This window comes from Acanthisitta chloris, unplaced genomic scaffold, assembly GCF_000695815.1.
Source record: "Acanthisitta chloris isolate BGI_N310 unplaced genomic scaffold, ASM69581v1 scaffold16599, whole genome shotgun sequence".
Classification (NCBI taxonomy): Eukaryota; Metazoa; Chordata; class Aves; order Passeriformes; family Acanthisittidae; genus Acanthisitta; species Acanthisitta chloris.
The window spans coordinates 46,009-63,379 of record NW_008692879.1 but is presented as its reverse complement, the minus strand read 5'-3'; the positions used below and the strand labels follow the sequence as shown (position 1 = coordinate 63,379).

The 17,371-nt window shown below is 37.7% G+C and overlaps 1 protein-coding gene across 1 annotated transcript in view; it reads right to left on the bottom strand.

Annotated features, from left to right (window-relative positions):
* LRCH1 (leucine-rich repeats and calponin homology (CH) domain containing 1) overlaps positions 1–7,363 on the bottom strand; it is a gene marked incomplete at both ends in the record, with an annotated part of 25,789 nt that extends 18,426 nt beyond the window's left edge. The window contains 2 exons of the mRNA XM_009082823.1: positions 4,206–4,332; positions 7,219–7,363. Of these exons, the coding sequence (XP_009081071.1) occupies positions 4,206–4,332; positions 7,219–7,363 (272 nt within the window). The remainder of the gene's footprint in view (positions 1–4,205; positions 4,333–7,218) is intronic.
* Positions 7,364–17,371: the final 10,008 nt, after the last annotated feature.

The following is a 17,371-nucleotide window of genomic DNA, read 5'->3' as shown; positions in this document are numbered from 1 at the left end:
AAAATAAAGAAAAAGGGAAAAAAAAAGCTTGGCAGTGTGTAGCCTCAAAAACAAAGTCCACTTTTCCACTTACAACCTTTCAAAACATCCTCCACAAGACTGATCTGTTGTGACAGCATGTCAGCATTCACAAGATCTCTAGAGACAGTAGTATCCTTTATCCCACTAAACACTGCAATCAAACTAACTTTTTTTATTACTTTGTTTGAATAGCCACGGAAAACAAAGACCTCTAACATTATTCCCACTAATGCTCTTGACTGTTATTAGACTTCATAAGTGTGTATGTAACAGAGATAGTGTTTACCTTTCCCGTTGCTTTGGCAGTAATGGAAGCAATACTGTCAGAGTCAAATGCCTATAGTTTTCAGGCTAATCATTTTTAAGGAACTATGCAATCAGCAGTGTGGAACTTTCCTTCATGGACATCTGCAGGCAACTGATGCGCAAATACCTACTCAAGATCAGACTTACTGCATTAATTGCATGTTGTTCTTATAAGTTGGGCCACATCCTGCCATGACAACACAATTTCTCAAATTTAGAGAAATATAAGGTGTATTAAAATTTAGCATTCGTTTCTGTGACATGATGCTCAGTGGCATGAAAGCAAATTAAAATCATCAACATTTTTCCTTTGTTTATGGCCAAGTTCCTTTGTTTATGGCCAAGGTCTTAAACCAATAAAACTCAGCATATATATTCAGCAGTATAAACAGAAAACCAGTAAGGTACTCTGATTCCATAATAACATTTATTCACATACACATGGGGGTTTATCCAAACCATTCCAATTGAGGCAAACTTCCTCCTTACATTCATTTTAAACTTGGGACTCCTGACAGCTGTTACTCCTAAAAAGCACATGGATTCAGTCAAAGCTTGTGACATAAAAGCCATACTGACAGCAAAAAGAAATTACACAGTACGTGAGCACATGGATCCTTTTAGGCAGCAGGTCCCACGTGGTCAGGCTGCTGTCCCTGGTTAGATGAACGAGGTAAAGCACATAAATCACAGCTGAGAGATTTAAAGGCTTCCACCATGAGGCATGAGCATCCCAGAGATGGAGAGGGCTGTTATCCGAAGAAGGCAGAAGTGCAATACTGCCTGACAGGATGGAGAGCAGACTTTTACTGCACATCTGATAGCTTTGGGCACAATTACTGAGTCATCTCTGCCTGATGACTATTCCTTGACAGAAAGTAAGTTTCAGATTATCTTCACACTAATTTTGCACTCACCCTCCCGGCTGACAGTTAGAAGTATGATTAAGTTAATGAGTTGCAAACTAAACTGGGTTTCCCAATCAAATTTTTGCAAATTTGCAAATGTGCAGTATGTTCTGCAGAGAGAATAATTTGTTACTTTGGTGCTTGTAAGACAGCTGTCAGAACCTTGAAATTTAAAAGAATATTTGAAAATTTACTGCATGTAATATCTAAGTTATTCTATGCCACAAGTATGAAATCCATATACACATATACATGTAATAAGAAAAACAATTACCTACCCCAAATTTGGAAGCAAGGGGGAAAAAAATGCAGTTTGTTGGAAAGATCTGATCTAACTTGCAGCAAACTGTGCTTCTAATGACTGTGGAGGTAAACTTTGTTTCAAAAAAGATTTTAAAAATCCATTTGCTATGTACACATAGATCTTACTGCACGCAGCTTGTGCAACATTTGGGGAACCTGAGGTTGCTTGGAAAAGTCCTAGTAATACAAGAAGTGAATGCAGCCAGGTGGCATCTGAGGATCGATCCCCAGGGCCAGCTCAGCACCAGCACCGTGTGTACCAAAGCAGCAGCATTCCCTGCCAGAGGGCTGGGTGATGGTCCTGCTTGGATCCCACATGCTATTCAGGCTGGCATTGCTCTCACACAGCTGAATTTTTGGTGCAACAACTGCAGTATGACTTAATCTTCATTTTTGTTGTTGTCGTTTCTTTTTGCTCATTTTAGAACAATGATCACCTTATCATCCCAACTGCATAGTAATATACATGCCAATACAGATCCCCACTCTCAATCCTACCACTATTTGCTTCTCCCAATACATCACAGTTATGTCACTTCCAGTTAAATAATGCAACTCATGTCACTATAAACGTACCAAACACACATGGTGGCATCAAACCAAGTAATCAGGTCATGTGAACAGAATAATGCTCAATTTAACAAGAACTTCTTACTCACTTCAGCTTCCCCTGCACTGCCTTCTAATCACAAAGAACAAGCATCAGACTTTTTTCAGTTTTCATAAAACTTTTAGGCTACCAAAGTATCAAAGAACAGAAACTGTTGTGTTCTTCATGACAAAGAGTAACACTGAAATGATACTGTAACTGGAAAGCAATATGAAACCCCAGTATTCCAGAATTTAAACATGATATGTTTGAACTAAACAAGCCCTATCTCCATGGGTATAATCTACATTGATTTTCAAGCTTTTAGTTTTTAACTTTTCACAATTCTAAAACAAGGACAAGGGCTACTGTTAAGCTATGTACACACTCTTAGTAACAAATGAAACACTTCTAGTAGCAGCAATGCTAGCTAACCTTGCTGGAAGGGTTCAAACTTGAAACTGCAGGGGAAATCAGCCATGAAAGCACTTCAGCAGTACTTTACTGAAAATACTGTCATGTACTTCAGACAACAAAAATAAAATGGGTGATTTTGACCAGACAGAATCAGGCCAAGTCTTTCAATTAATGCCCATAAGCCCCCGACCACTAAGCTAGGTTACAGTTAAGCTAATCAACAGCTAACAGGTTCTAATTGCTGTTTATTATCTACTCAGTCATGCTATCCCATAAACTAGGATGTGCTTAGTAGACTTCAACTTTATTTATAAAACTGGTACCATCACCTTTTATTGAATCTATTCTAAACACAACAAAAATGATGCTACAGCCTAACACAGGTTTTTCTGAAGATTAGTTACATCACAAGCATTTCAGTAATCTTATTAAACCCATCACAAAAATTTCAAATATTTGATAAGTCAAATTAATAACACTCACTAAACAAAACAAACTTGCCAGTCTTGAGCTCAGGTATAACCCAGAAAGGAAGAGGTGACTATCCCCCCCATCCTCATCAACAGCCAGTACAACAGAAACCTGATACCACTGTTCAACAAGAATACTAGAAGGAAAAAAGCCCCACAGTTGCCACTTGACATATGAAGAATCAATAGCAGGACTGGGGCCTAAAGCAAGGTCAGCTCAATTTCTGTAACATAATTTAGTGGAGGAACTACTATTATAAAAGCAAAAGTATGATAAGCAGGTACTTTCAGAGACAGAAAAGATGTGCAAGATATATGCTGTCAATGGAGAGAGCAGCAACTGGAAGAAAGTTCAAATATAATTTTTTTATTATGCATAAATTAGCAGTGTCAAAATGTAGTTTATTTGTCAATTTGTATCCTAAAAGGTGAAGGTGAACAGAAATAAGCAGAAGACACAGTGTATATGCCATAGAGAATTCAGAGTCTCAGTCTACAATATACAGAAGAGGAAGACCAAGGGATAGAAAGGGAAACATTCTCTTATGTGTTTTCTACACACAAACTTCAAAAAGCATGTGCAATTAAATTAAGTTCTAGCACCAAGTAATTTTTGCTTTTTCAGATTGTCATTGATTTGAGATATACTGCAGATGACCTACTGCTCACAGAAACAGGAGTCATAGGGACAGCTTTGAAAGCAAGAGGAATATAAACATTTTGTTGGTCTCTTTAGATGGGTGTTCCAGGAAAGGAAGGTTGCATGACAAAAGTAGTGAAATAAAATGAAAATAGACTGATAAGACCAGTATCACGAGTGGAATGTAATGTGGTAAGCAGATACTGGTAACAGACAAAAAGGAAGCAGGAGGGAAGGGGGAGGGGGATACAGCCCTGCAGAGCCTGATGCCACAACTATGAACTTGATACAGTGAAACAAGGAGCAAAACTGGTAAAGATGAACTTCGAAGACAAGTTTTGAATGAACCAAGGGCAGTGAGGTTGTTTAAAAGGGTCCTGAACAATATAAAAAAAACTATGATTGTGTTACTATCCAACACACTTGAGAAGTGAATTTATCAACCTACTTCATAGCATTAAGCATTTGTTCATGTACAAAGTGAACCTTACTGTTTCTATTAAATACAAAAGAAGTCAAAATGAAAAGCAAAGAAAAGATCAGCAACATACCAATTCCATTAACTGTTTTAGCCGACCTATCTCTTCTGGAAGGGAACCTAGCTTATTGTTACTTGCAATTAAGACTCTCAGAGGAAGACCACACAGGCAAGCTGGCAAAGAAGAAAGCTGATTTCGACTGCAACAAAACAAAACAAACATTACAACCATCAGTGGTGTTCCACTGTATACTTACATCACGTCTGACAGTTGCAACATTTCTGCATTTTCATGGGTCAGATTTTATGCAGATACAATTTAAATTTTCAAATGGCAATCATTACAAAAACACTTGCACATCAGATATACCTGCATCGACAGTACTGTGGAATTTACTGCTCTGTAAAAAATGCATTGTATCAGTTTGACAATACTGTAACAAATCTGTTTGTCACCAAGAACAGCTGTTTCCCTTCCTAATGAATACAGGAAAGTCAAATGAGACAGTATTTTGCTAGCATTTAAACATTCCTGTGGTTTTATGTGGCATTGGAATGGATGCCTTTCGTTCCAACTGAAAGACAATATAAACTACAGACAAAACGGTTATTTCCTCAATTCCTTTAAAGCACATTTACAATTGAAGATTACTTGGTACTTACTTCTTGTTCTACAGTTGTATGATATTAACTTAAGTAAACACAGCAAAAAAATCTGGGACTGCCAATGGTTTCTTTCTTTCCAAGATTCATAAGCTCGGACTTAAGCATGACACATGTCATGACCCTTTGTGATCTTCACATGATTAAAACTAGTGACTTGTGGCTTAATTCCCAAAATAAACTTTATGCTCAACAGAATAACATATTAACTATTCTCTCCTTGAATATTTAAAGGTTTTCTTAAAATATAACTTTTTCCTTCTTTTGAGTCTTAACTTGTAGTAAAACAATGAACAGTAACTTAAGAGTGGCACCCCAGGTAAAATCATATTAATTAGCTTCTGCTAGACTGTTAAGGCTTCAGAGAGCAAAGATGTATGACTGAACTCTGAAAACACATGGCAAAAGTTGTCCTGTGTAATTTCAGTAAGAGTTGCAACATTGAAACGAAGCAAAAGCAAAGAAAAATCAAAATTCCCTAAGTTTCAAAGCTTTTCTTCAACTGCCAATCCAGCAGTCTGACACAAAGCTGCATATAAAGACATATATTCATGCTTTTTGCATCAGTCTCAAAGCATTTCACAAAGCAAAATATCTGTGTTGCACAGGCTGGAACAGACAGATACCAAACAACAAGCCCGAAGATATTAAAAATAAGAAATCCAACTACTAATCAGCAGCAGTTCAAAAAAAAAAAATAATTAAAACTTATTGTGGAGCCAGGTTTCTTAATTCTAGTGTCTTTACAGAAGTCCAAGATACAACTTATTCTAAAAAATAAGTAAAAAATATTTTTGAAGTTCTAAAAGAACTCAAATTGAGAAAGCCTAGACTCTAAAACAGTTACACTATGCCGCAGATCAGCAGATCAGACACACACAAAAAAAGGCAAAAATTATTTTTAAGCTCTACAGAACTCAGAAGCAACCCACTAAGAGATAAGGAACACCACACAACCAAGGCAAGTGAGTAATAAATCATCATTAGTTTCAAAGGATTTTCTTTAAATAAACATGAACAGTATCCACCAAGGCCCAAAAATTATGTGTACCTCTTGGCAACACTTTCTAATGTGATTTAACATATGGGCTCTGCTGGTAACAGGCAGAAAAATACGCATTTTAAATCTATAATGGATTTCTTGCCAAGAAGCAACATGGTTAGAAAGTCAAGGATGTATTTCCTTCTTGAAACTGTTTACTATGTTCAGCTACCATGGGGGAAGGTCACATCCAAGTGAAGAGGGGATTTTAAACTGAGGGAAATGACCTTACATAATAAAACTTGAAAAGCTTCCTTTCCTTTTGTCCAATTTACTGTGATATGTGATATAAACTCTAACTTTTGTGGGCATGTGATGATTCACATAAATTAAGGCACTACACTGAGTTCTAATTCACTAGTTCAGAACACTGAGTTCTGAGCTCATTTTAATTCCTAAATTTACCAAGATGTTTCATGTAAATTTAATAACTTAATTCAGTCTTGATTTCTATATATATCTCCAGAAAACACTAATCAAAAATTTCAAGTCCTACTCTTTATTCGTGTGCAGATACTTGGAATACACTATTCCATTACAATTTTTAGAGCCAAAATAAGTGTCCACAGAGGCCAAAATTGCAGTACAGCAATAATACAGGAGGGCTTGAGAAAGATCCTCAGTGTTTATAAAACTGATGATCAAATCTTCATACCTTAAATTTAAATGACCAAGAGTCATTTTGTCCGCTGTTCAAACCTCATTTTCACAGGGACCAGATTATTATATCTTCACTACTACAGTTTTCACATACTTATCTGCAAAGAAACTTCCACCACTGGTCCCTACTCAAAAAGGGCTCACATGCCCTCTCAAAAGCACATAGGCATTCAACTGCACTTTAACTAGTAGCAATTCTCTATACTGATTGGTATTCACACAGACTCTTCACTGAAAAGAAACAAAGGTGTCAAATTCTTTGCCACTTCCTCCTAAAGAAGGAAGTAACTATATTTTTCGCATAGTAAGATAATGCTAGTGATAAAGTATCATGCTTTTCTATTCCATTCCCCATGGAAAAAAACATCAATTCACTGTCTCTGTCCCCCCATCTTCTTAACTATAAAACACGTCAAGGTTTAAAAAATGTGCCCACAGAAGTGAATTAAAGGACTATGACCGTGCTGATGCAATTTGTTAGGATAAGGGAAAGAAATAGATTAATATTTCTTGGTCTTTCTTTCAAGAATCAGTTTCACATTTTGGCTTTTAAAATGCCTTCATACAGAGCTGTATCTATAGCCAATGAGCTTTTGCATTAGCGTTTCCAATAAAATGAAAAATGCAGTCAGTTGTTCCAGAAACACAAAGTACAGACAAAAAAAGCTTTACACATTTGCAAATAAACAAAAAAAAAAAAATGTTGCAAAGTTAAACTTACCTCAAATTTAAGTAAGTTAGCATTTGTAAGTTTACTATGGCATCTGGTATAATTTTAATACAATTGTGGTATAGATTTAGTGTTTCCAGTGACACAAAATGGCACAACTCTGTAGGAATCTCAGTTAATCTATTCTTGGATAAATCTGAAAAGAGAAAGAGAGAAGGAAGTTTTTTGGAGCCATCAGGAAGATATGCTTTGAAAAGCTATGCTTTAATAAAAGAAGTGAATAAATGTAATCCTACAGGGAGACAGCAAATTAAACCAATATTTTTATTATGCAAAATGAAACCAGTGCAAACCTTTACAATCTCCAAATGGAACAGACTGTGTATAAAAGAGCAAACATTCAATTACGATTTATTTGGTCTAATAAAAAGTAATTATTTGCAGGACTCAATATGCTGAGGAAATACTTGCAGACAGAACCAAGTATAGATTCCAAAGCTCATATAATATACCCAAAGACCTAGCCAATACACAGCCAGACATCCACAAATTATGACAGCATTGAGAGAAAACAAACAAAAAGGATTACATCTTTAATTTCTTTAAATAAACAAACAAACAAACAAGTTCTTCAGGCAACTCTTCAAGCTGACCTGTATTTCCTAGGTCTAAACCACTTATAGATGAATATTACCTATAGAAATAGTGATGGCCTTCAGGAATGGATTGGATATAAATATACACAAGACAAGAACAATGGATTTCAATCCCTCAGGTCAGTGCTTGAAAAAGCTTTTGACTTTTGATCAGGTATTCATATTACATTTCTCCTTCTAAGCACATAAAGGAAAACCAGTAGGCAGAATTGTTACTGAGCTTTGTTCCTTAACTACTGCTGTATGAGGAATGAGGTATCATAACACTGATGTAAGCTCAAGTCATAAAAGAACAGTGCATGTCAACACTCAACTGAATCATCTGGGTTCAAGGAATTGTTTAAATGGTGTTGCAGAACAAACATCTCTTATCATCAGAAACTGCACAAATGCCACCTATCCATGTCACCAAACAGATAACCTGACCTGAAGAATGATCACCTGTCTTAAGTGGAAGGAACAGGAATGCACCTAGGCAAGAAGTGAAATGCCTAATGGGGAGGAAAAAATACCACTTAATGATCTCCTCACTTCTTCACTGCTGCTATTTTAAGCCTCCTCCCTGATCCTTCAAAGGTTACTTAAACTAAACACAGAGAAAAAGCAGTCAAAATATAGCAGATATATTTCCACAGCCCTGATGATCTGACTTCTCTCTTTAGGGCTATAAAGCAAATTTTGGTTTTTTGTGAACAAACAAGTAGAAGTCTGAAGAACTTTTTAACTTCCTTTGCAGCTCCAGACTTGCCAGTTTGCTGTGCAGAAGCATGGCTTGAATTCAAAACTATCACTTACAGGAAGAATTTATTAGTTGTGTTCTTGTCTCCTGCAATGTGAGCTGAAATTCAGCGCACACTATTCTTGTCAGCTTTCACTTTGCTTCACCCCACTGCTTTCAACAAGTAGCTGGTTTCATTATTCTGTCCTCTACCAAGACAGTAGTGATGGCCTCCAAACTCAATAACTGAGAGCAGCTCTGCTGACTCAAATGACTGAACGGAGCATCTCAACCAAAATTACTCGCTTTTAAGTTACTATACAACAATTGAATCCCTCTGCTTTCTCTTACCAAGCTTTGATGGCAGCTAGATAGAGCATTACCTCAGCTTCTCTTCATTTCTGTCATCAAATTAAAGCATTCCCTATTTGAGTGAATGCTCTTACTGTTTCAAAGTGGCAGAAAGCTCTTCAATGTTCCTCTGTTTCAGTGCTTTAATCCTCTACTGTTTTCTGTTTATCCTGAGAGCACTTGTTTATCAGCATGGCATTCCAAAAGAATTACCACTGGTTCCCTCTCTTGCTGCCTTTCCTAGCTATGTTTATTATCAGACACTAACAGAAGACTGCCATGCTATAACTCTTTGAATGGTGCAGGGGTTCTTCATGTTTTACAATTTGATTGCAAAGAAAAACTTCCCTTTTTTAACTCACACTTTTCTGCAATGACATTGCCATGTACATCCTGCTCGTTTCCTCATTTAAAGGGGAAGGAGCAGCAAATCCAGAAGAGTGAACTGAATTTTAGGCCTAGGCTGAAGACACCCTGCATGGCATTGGATGGTAGATGGACAATGATACCCCATCCCTCATTTGGTCTTTCTCCAGTGATACACAGAACAAAACCTGTGAACACAAAAATGTTACTTCTTCTCAAGCTACTAAAACTGCAGCCTGACACCTTAACTCCATCTTCATGCCTGTTCTCATTTACCTTCACATCAAACAAAAGTGACTGTTGCCACAATATTTGACTCACCCTTGAAAAATTCAAGTACCTCAAAAAAGTGAAATTGCAACTAGATTGACCCTGCTCCTAAAACTCACACTACTATGACAGCTAAATGGTTTTACTCTTTTATTTTATTACTGTTCTTTGTTCTCAAGGGTTTTACTCTGTTACACTAAAGAAGAACAAACAAAAAACTCACAGGTAACAGAAAAATTGCTTTCTGTCATCCTCAGGACCATGGGTTACAGGACATACTACACACACAAAGCAAGTCAATTATTTGTTACTATCTAGTTACCGCAAGTTTAGATAATTTCAACACTCGTATCTACTGTTTCTTCATTATCATCATAATATCTAACCTGTTCACATGTTAAGGCAGAGGAATAAAAACTATACAAGTTATTTATCACAATAATAACAGAAAAAGGAGACATTTGCTACTATAATTTACTGATAAAAGCTATCATTAATATCAAATCTGAATGTGTTTGTGAAACAATATTGGAATGAAATTCGACATACACAATGCTCATAACATTTTTAACTAGTGGTATAATTTTTGCCAAAAAACAGACTTCCCTGATCATATGGAAGTAAAAAGAAAATAGATTGCTTTTATTCAGCCCTAGAATGAATGTGTGGCCTCTGAACATGATGCAGCTGTGAAGAAAGCCTAGCAGCTTTCTGAAAATCCCATACAGGAAAGCACATGTCTTCAGAAAAGGGAAACAGCCTGCATAACAATTTTATACTGCAACATAAAAGCATATAAAAACCTGTACAGCAAACTCTGAAGTTTACATAATTGTTTTGATACTACTTTATATGAAAGTACTTTTGCCTCAAATTCCTGCATCTCACAATTAGTCTATATAAAAATCAGAGTAAAGTAAAATAAAACTTCTAGAACAAAATACAAGAGTTAGTCCTTAAGGAAACTGCAGGACCTTTTGAACATACTGAGAAAAACAGTGTGTATCTTGGTTTTGTCACCACTTGTAAACTTCTTGAAAAGCATTTTGCAGAGGCATTCTTGGGTTATTAGGGAAACTGCAGACTGCATTAACTAAACTTTTAAACAACCTCTGAAAACACTTTAAAATACAGAAACAACTAGCTGTCAAACCTTTACTTTCATCCTGTACGTTTTTAACTCCACACTTCCCAAACTGCTAAGCCACACATCCCCCTTAGTGCATTAATTTGAAGAGTAACACTCCATGGCAGTTAATAATAATGAAGTCACTGTACAGACTAGCTTTTGCCACAGAAATGAAAATTATCAGAGGGATGGAATTCACTGGTGTTTAAAGAAATTTTGATTCCTTTTCTTATACTACTTAACACAAAGGAGATCTAACAAATTAATGGATCTAGGATAGCAGGAGGACACTTCAGGGAACAGGTAGGTTTCATGTGAGGTCACTACTTTCTGTAACTTCTATTGTGAAATAGGTAACACAGATAACAAACAACAGTGCAGGGGGAGGCCACGCACCGGAGCGAGTTTTGTTTTAAATGAAATACACCATTCATTCATTATTGTGACACCAAGACATTTCCAAACTACATCTGGCTTCACTTCATCCTTCCCTGCCAAGAACAAGTTTGTTGAAACTCCAAAATAAAGTAACAGGACACAAAAAAATAAGCAAGTCAGTTTAGAAAAATATTGGATGGAATCTTGATCTTTAAAAGAGTCAGCAGAATTCTGGCACAATGACTTGGCTTTTGCATGAGAAATGTTACTATGTTGGAAGCCAGACAGGAACTACACAAAATAAGCACTTCCTTAGCTGGGAGCAAACAATAAAAAGCAGAAAGTTCAGACTGGTAAATAAGCATTTAACAGAAGTCTCCAAGCCTTCTTTGGTGACTGGCACAGTGCTTGGCCAGGGACTGCATTGCCATCACACCAGTAACACCCCTGGGACAACACCTTTCAAATCCTATGGCTCTGAGTACGTCCAGCACAATGAAGTACCACCACTGCCTAGGACCTTTCTGACTTCATGTCTTACAGCCAGATAACCAGCTGCCACTATACATATACAATGCTATAAAATGCTGCCACTGCAGAAACAAAATTGGTTTTGTCAAAATAACTGCAATAATACTAGAAGTCATACCATGACATTCCTTTCGCAAAAGCTACCGAAGTGCTTCAATTTTCCCACTTTCCAGTGATTAATATGCTACAAAATATCAGTTATTAGTACATTATTAAATTAGAATTGCAGATTATTACTGGGAGAGCTAAACAATTTAAGCCTTTAAATCATAACAGTAATCCATTAAATAAATATTCACATGCACTACTACATCACAAACCTTAGCCAAGAATTTTAAAGAAAGCAGTTTATTAAAAGCAGCAATTTACAAATTTCAGATTATAGACAAATTCACTATAAATTTATACTTCTAACACATAAACCTACAATATACCCAAGTTGGAATTATGCAAGTAAAGATCTCTCCACCATTGAGCAGGAATTACATAAAAACAGAAAGATCTGTATTTGCTATGGAGTTCTGAAATCAAGAAATTACAAGGGAAAAAAGTCACCCAAATAGCCTTAACTCCAGCCCACAGACCTCCCTTTTTTGTAGAATTCGGCACTTACTGAATAAAAGGCAGGAATCATTTTGGAAAAGCTATTTGCATTTGTACTAAGACACCATTCAAGGTATTCAAATGAGATGTCTGAATTGGATTTGACAAAGGATTCAAGCAACTCACTGTAAAAGCCTAAAAAAAAAAAATCGACTGTAATTTCATGGGAAAATCATGAAAATATGAATGTTAGAAAATACATTTAAAAATCTGTATATAAAGAAATAAGATATAGAGCTCTGCCTTTTATACTGTAAGTCACCCATAGTTTTACTAGTCATTTTGGAAGTCTGTATTTCCATATTAGTCAGGTGTGACTTCATTGACAGCTGAAGTCACAAATTGATGGCACTTTATTTTGGACATGCTTTGGAGTAAGTGCACTCCAGATCTTTGGCAACACTGCACCTGACCCTGGCAAAGAAGGCAAGTCATCTGTTATCAATGTAATTGTTTCTATCAGAATCAAATAGTCAATGCTCTCTAATGAAGCAATTACTCTGTTCTAGCCTTCAGCCAGTTTTTCCCCCTAAATGGTAGGAAAACACACCATTTTACAGACAAATGCTATCTATTAGTCATGAAAACACTGTAATGCAACTATAAAGTGTTATACACTTTAAAGACATGCCTACAACTTGTCACAGCCTATGCATGGCAGCACACCTTGTCTCAACCGCTTGTCCTCTCTATCTGCCAGAACTAATGAACAACGCCCTGGGTGTGCAGCCAGCTTTTACTGCAGTCAGCAGCTCCCACCGGCAGGGATGCTACACGAGAGAAAATGAGGCAGCAAAGACCTCCACTGACCCTGGCATCAAATGCATTCTGCTTTGTTCATGACAATTATGCCACAAGGAATGTATGGCGTTTCTTCACTAAGAGACATTTCTATTTAAGTCTTTTGACAGACAGAACAAAAAGTAACAGAAGGCAAATGACCAGCAAAACCAATTTGCTTCCATAGAAGAAAAAAACATAGATAGTAGGTCTGTCATTCTGAAAATACAACTAGTATCAGATTGACAAAAAAACTAGCTCTAATGCTGATTCCTAACAAACTCATCATTACTGATGCAAAAACATGTAACAATAACATCCAGACATTTGTGCTGGTTTGAGCTGAAGTAGAGTTAACTTTCTTCACAGAGGCTAGTATGGGGCTATGTTTGGGTTTTGTGCAGAACACAGAGTTGATAATGCAGAGATGTTTTTGTTATTGCTGAGCAGAGTTTACACAGAGTCAAGGCCTTTGCTGCTTCCCGTACTGCCACACTGGCAAGGAAGTTGGGGGTGCATGGGAGATTGAGAGGAGACACAGCTGGGACAGGTGACCCAAACTGACCAAAGGGATATTCCATACCATATGACATCCTGCTCAGTATATAAGGTGGGAGGAAGAAGGAGGAAGGGGGGACATCTGGAGTCATGGCGTCTGTCTTCCCAAGGAACCGTTACGCGTGATGGGCCCTGCTCTCCTGGAGATGCTGAACACCTCCTGTCTGTGGGAAGCAGTGAATTAATTCCTTGTTTTGCTTTGCTTGTGTGTGCAGCTTTTGCTTTCTCTATTAAACTGTCTTTATCTCAACCCATGAGTTTTTGTAGCTTTTCTCTCCCCCATCCCGTTGGTGGGGGAGTGAGTGAGTGGCTGTGTGGTTCTTGGCTGCTGCCTGGGGTTAAACCACGACAACATTGATCAACACTACATGTAGAAAGTGCATCTGTCCCAGGCAGATAAGACATAAAAACATACAGACCTTGCAAGAAAACTATTTTGAAGCGAGTCTGCCATTTCATACACTTCCTAAGCACTACCTTTGAGCACTGTCAGCACATTTTCCTTTTCCATCTGTCTCCCATTGATCGATTTAAGCACTAACATTAAAAATCTCCACCTCAAAGCCACAGATAAATTAAGATTACCCTACAGATGTAGGAAATTTCAAAGTGATCATGCATGTACTTTTGTATCCACTTTTCTTATAATTACTATGATTTAACACATCAAACGTTTCTCCTTTACCATTGTGTATATAATGTGTGGGTATGTAAAAGAACTAACTCAAATAGGAACTAAAGTGGGGTTTAGGGGAAAGGGAAAGGAAACAGGACTGAAGAAAACCCAACAGGCTGAGAGCAGCAACTCAGAGCCTGCAGAGGCATCACCACTAGAGGGGGACCCGGTCTCACAGACTTGGCCAACCAGCTCAAAGGGTGTTTCTCAGTTTCCTTCTTTCAGAGACTAGGCACAGCGGATGAGAAGGACAGAAACAGGAAGGCAGACTTCAAGAAAACCTGGGGCACTCCTATGAACCTATCACCCAGCACTGTTTACAAAAGATGATAAATGAGACTGCTCACTTGCGACTAGTAGTGCAGGAAGCAAATGTATACACTGATTTCTAATGGGGCCAAGCCCTCAAAGAGTCTATTCTGAAATAGTCCCATTGAAGTACTTTTCTCCAACCATCATTCAGATGATGTAAGAATATGAGGCCTCCTTGAGCTCTCTGTAGTACAGCAATACCAACATTTAGCCAAAAGTGAAACTAAAAGTTAGATGATATATTTGACAAACACCCTATTTGCTCTCCCACCTCATCTACTCCATTTCATCCATCACTCCACTATGGAATACATAGCTTACCTTTCCACAATGCTTTGTAACTTCCCAGTAAAGCACAACCAAATATAAGAAACATGCATTCTACATTTCTTCTCAGGTAGCACACTAACTAGGCTGAAACAATCCAACAGCATAAGCTGGCTCTCCCAGATACGCAAAAATTTTGAGCAAACATCACTTCTGGGTCTTTTGTTTCCTCTGGGTGAAGTAAGAGTATGAGGAGGGAGCAAAACGCTAACATATTCTCATTATGGGCTTCATGGCACACTCCAATTCCAAGAGATTAAAGGAAATATCTCTGCAAGAAGCATGCTCAAGAGTATCACAAGCCTGGAGGAATTAAACAATAAAAAAAAAAAAGCTAATACAGTAGTCTGCCTCATTATTGCTCATGCTTGCCTGATTTTAGATGTCAACACGTAACATTTAAATTTCTCCATTATCTTCTATTTCTTCCTCTTCAGGACAACAACAGTTTGGGGTTAAGATTGACAGAAGAAACTGTTTGCATACTGAAAATGAACCTGGTGTGAAAGTGCATTAGACTCCCTAAAAAAATACTGTAAAACAACAGGATTCTTCCTGCAGATCTCCATGCAGGTACAAACAGATGTGGGCTGCAGCTTTCTTCAGTACACATCCACCTGCTGCAGCTTGGGGTGCCCCATGGTCTTCTCCGTGGGCTGACAAGGGAATCTGCGCTCCAGCACCTGAAGCACCTCCTCCCTCTTCTTCCTCACTGACCCTGGTGTCTGCAGGAATGATTCCCTCACATTTTTCACACTCCTTTCTTACACAGCTAATGCCATGTTAGAAAGCAGATTTTACTTTTTCTGAAATATGTTATCACAGAGGCCTGACCAGCACCACTGATGGGCTCAGCTTTGGCCAGAAGCAAGTTCACCTTGGAGTCATCTGGAACTGGCTCTGACATGGGGCAGTTTCTGGTGTCTTCTCAGCCCTGCAACTCCCCCATTACCAAAATCTTGTCACATAAACCCAATACAGGCACCCAAATACTTATATTGTGAGACGGAAAAAAGTATCAAACAGCAAACACCTTCTATCAACACAATGACCTTTAATAACATGTGGTATGAAACCAAGTTCATGGCCCTTAAAGAATTCCTCCTTCTCCCACGCCTTCCGCACAAGAAGGATATAAGTCATTAATTCTCACTCCTTAATAAACAACCAACCCTAAGAAGGATCAATGGATTGTATCATGCCAGTATTGCACACATCAGCTTGAGCAGAACAAGTATTTCTGGTGTTTGCTCAGGCACAGTAGTGTAAGAAATCTTCATCCAACTCTAAAAACTTTAAAATCTGTTCTTTACAACTTTTAACCTTTATAGTAGATTGACTGAGAGAAATGGAGAAAAAAACATTAAGTGTTTGCATCATGTACTATGCAGCTGAATACCTCTACTGTATCAAACTGCATTTCAGTCATCAGCCTGCACAGTTCATAGTGGCACATGAATGAAAACTTCATAGTGAACATCCACATGTGTAACTGCAGGACTTTCCTTGCCTCCTCTGTGGAAACAAAAACTAAAAGCATACCTTGATACCAAAAAGGTCCTCAAGATGAGCTTCAGCCATCACAGATAAGCTTTAATTTTTAGCATGGAATGATGCAAGACCAGGTTAATGGTGAGCTATAAGGTGACTTCCACTGTATATTAGAGACATCTCACAGAACTAAGACTTGGATTATGAAATTCTTTTCTGAAAGAAGAAAAGTGACAACTTTCACCAAATTCAAAACAAAAGTTCAAAAATCTGTACATAGCACATGTGTAATATAAGAACACACAAGCACACAACCTCATTTCATTGAACTCCTACCTACTGGAGAACTGGGAAAGATCTGAAATAAAAACGTGAATTACCTTCTATCTGCAAGACGATGGCAGATCCTTGCATGGACATGCTCTTCTTATGTCTTCTATTACAAACCTCATTTCAGCCACAGAGATATTCTTTCTAATAGTTGTCTACTTTGGAAGTCAACACCTTCCACCTCCATAGGGGAATTCCACATGATGCTCCCAAAACCAGCAGGATGTAATCTAATAGTCTAGAACCTTTTCCAGCCCACAGACAGCACTACTAAGAAACAACAAGCTGAATGCAATGCCAAGGTTTGTTTTTCACTCCATTCTCTATTTTAATAGCTATTATTTTTCCCCCCTCAGGCTGTGATGAGAGGACACTGTTCATGCTATGCATTATCTGCCTTGGTGACCTGCTCTAAGAGGAGTTACCTCACATTTACCATCTGGTAGAAGTAGCACATAAACCAGTTCCTGTGAAGTAGCTCACTTGCCTGCACTTTGAGGATGAGTATTTTTCACACCCGACAGACTGAAATGCTATATTTGCTTATTTAGATTCATTTTTATATATGAACTGTCTCACGTTCTGTAAGAAAATTTGCTACAAACGGACGTGAACAAAAGCTATTTGATCTCCGGGTATATCAAAGGCATGTGGGCAAAGACATGAGAAAGCTACCTGATGCTAATTTGCAGTGACATGAGAAGCAGAGTATTACTCATCTAATCACT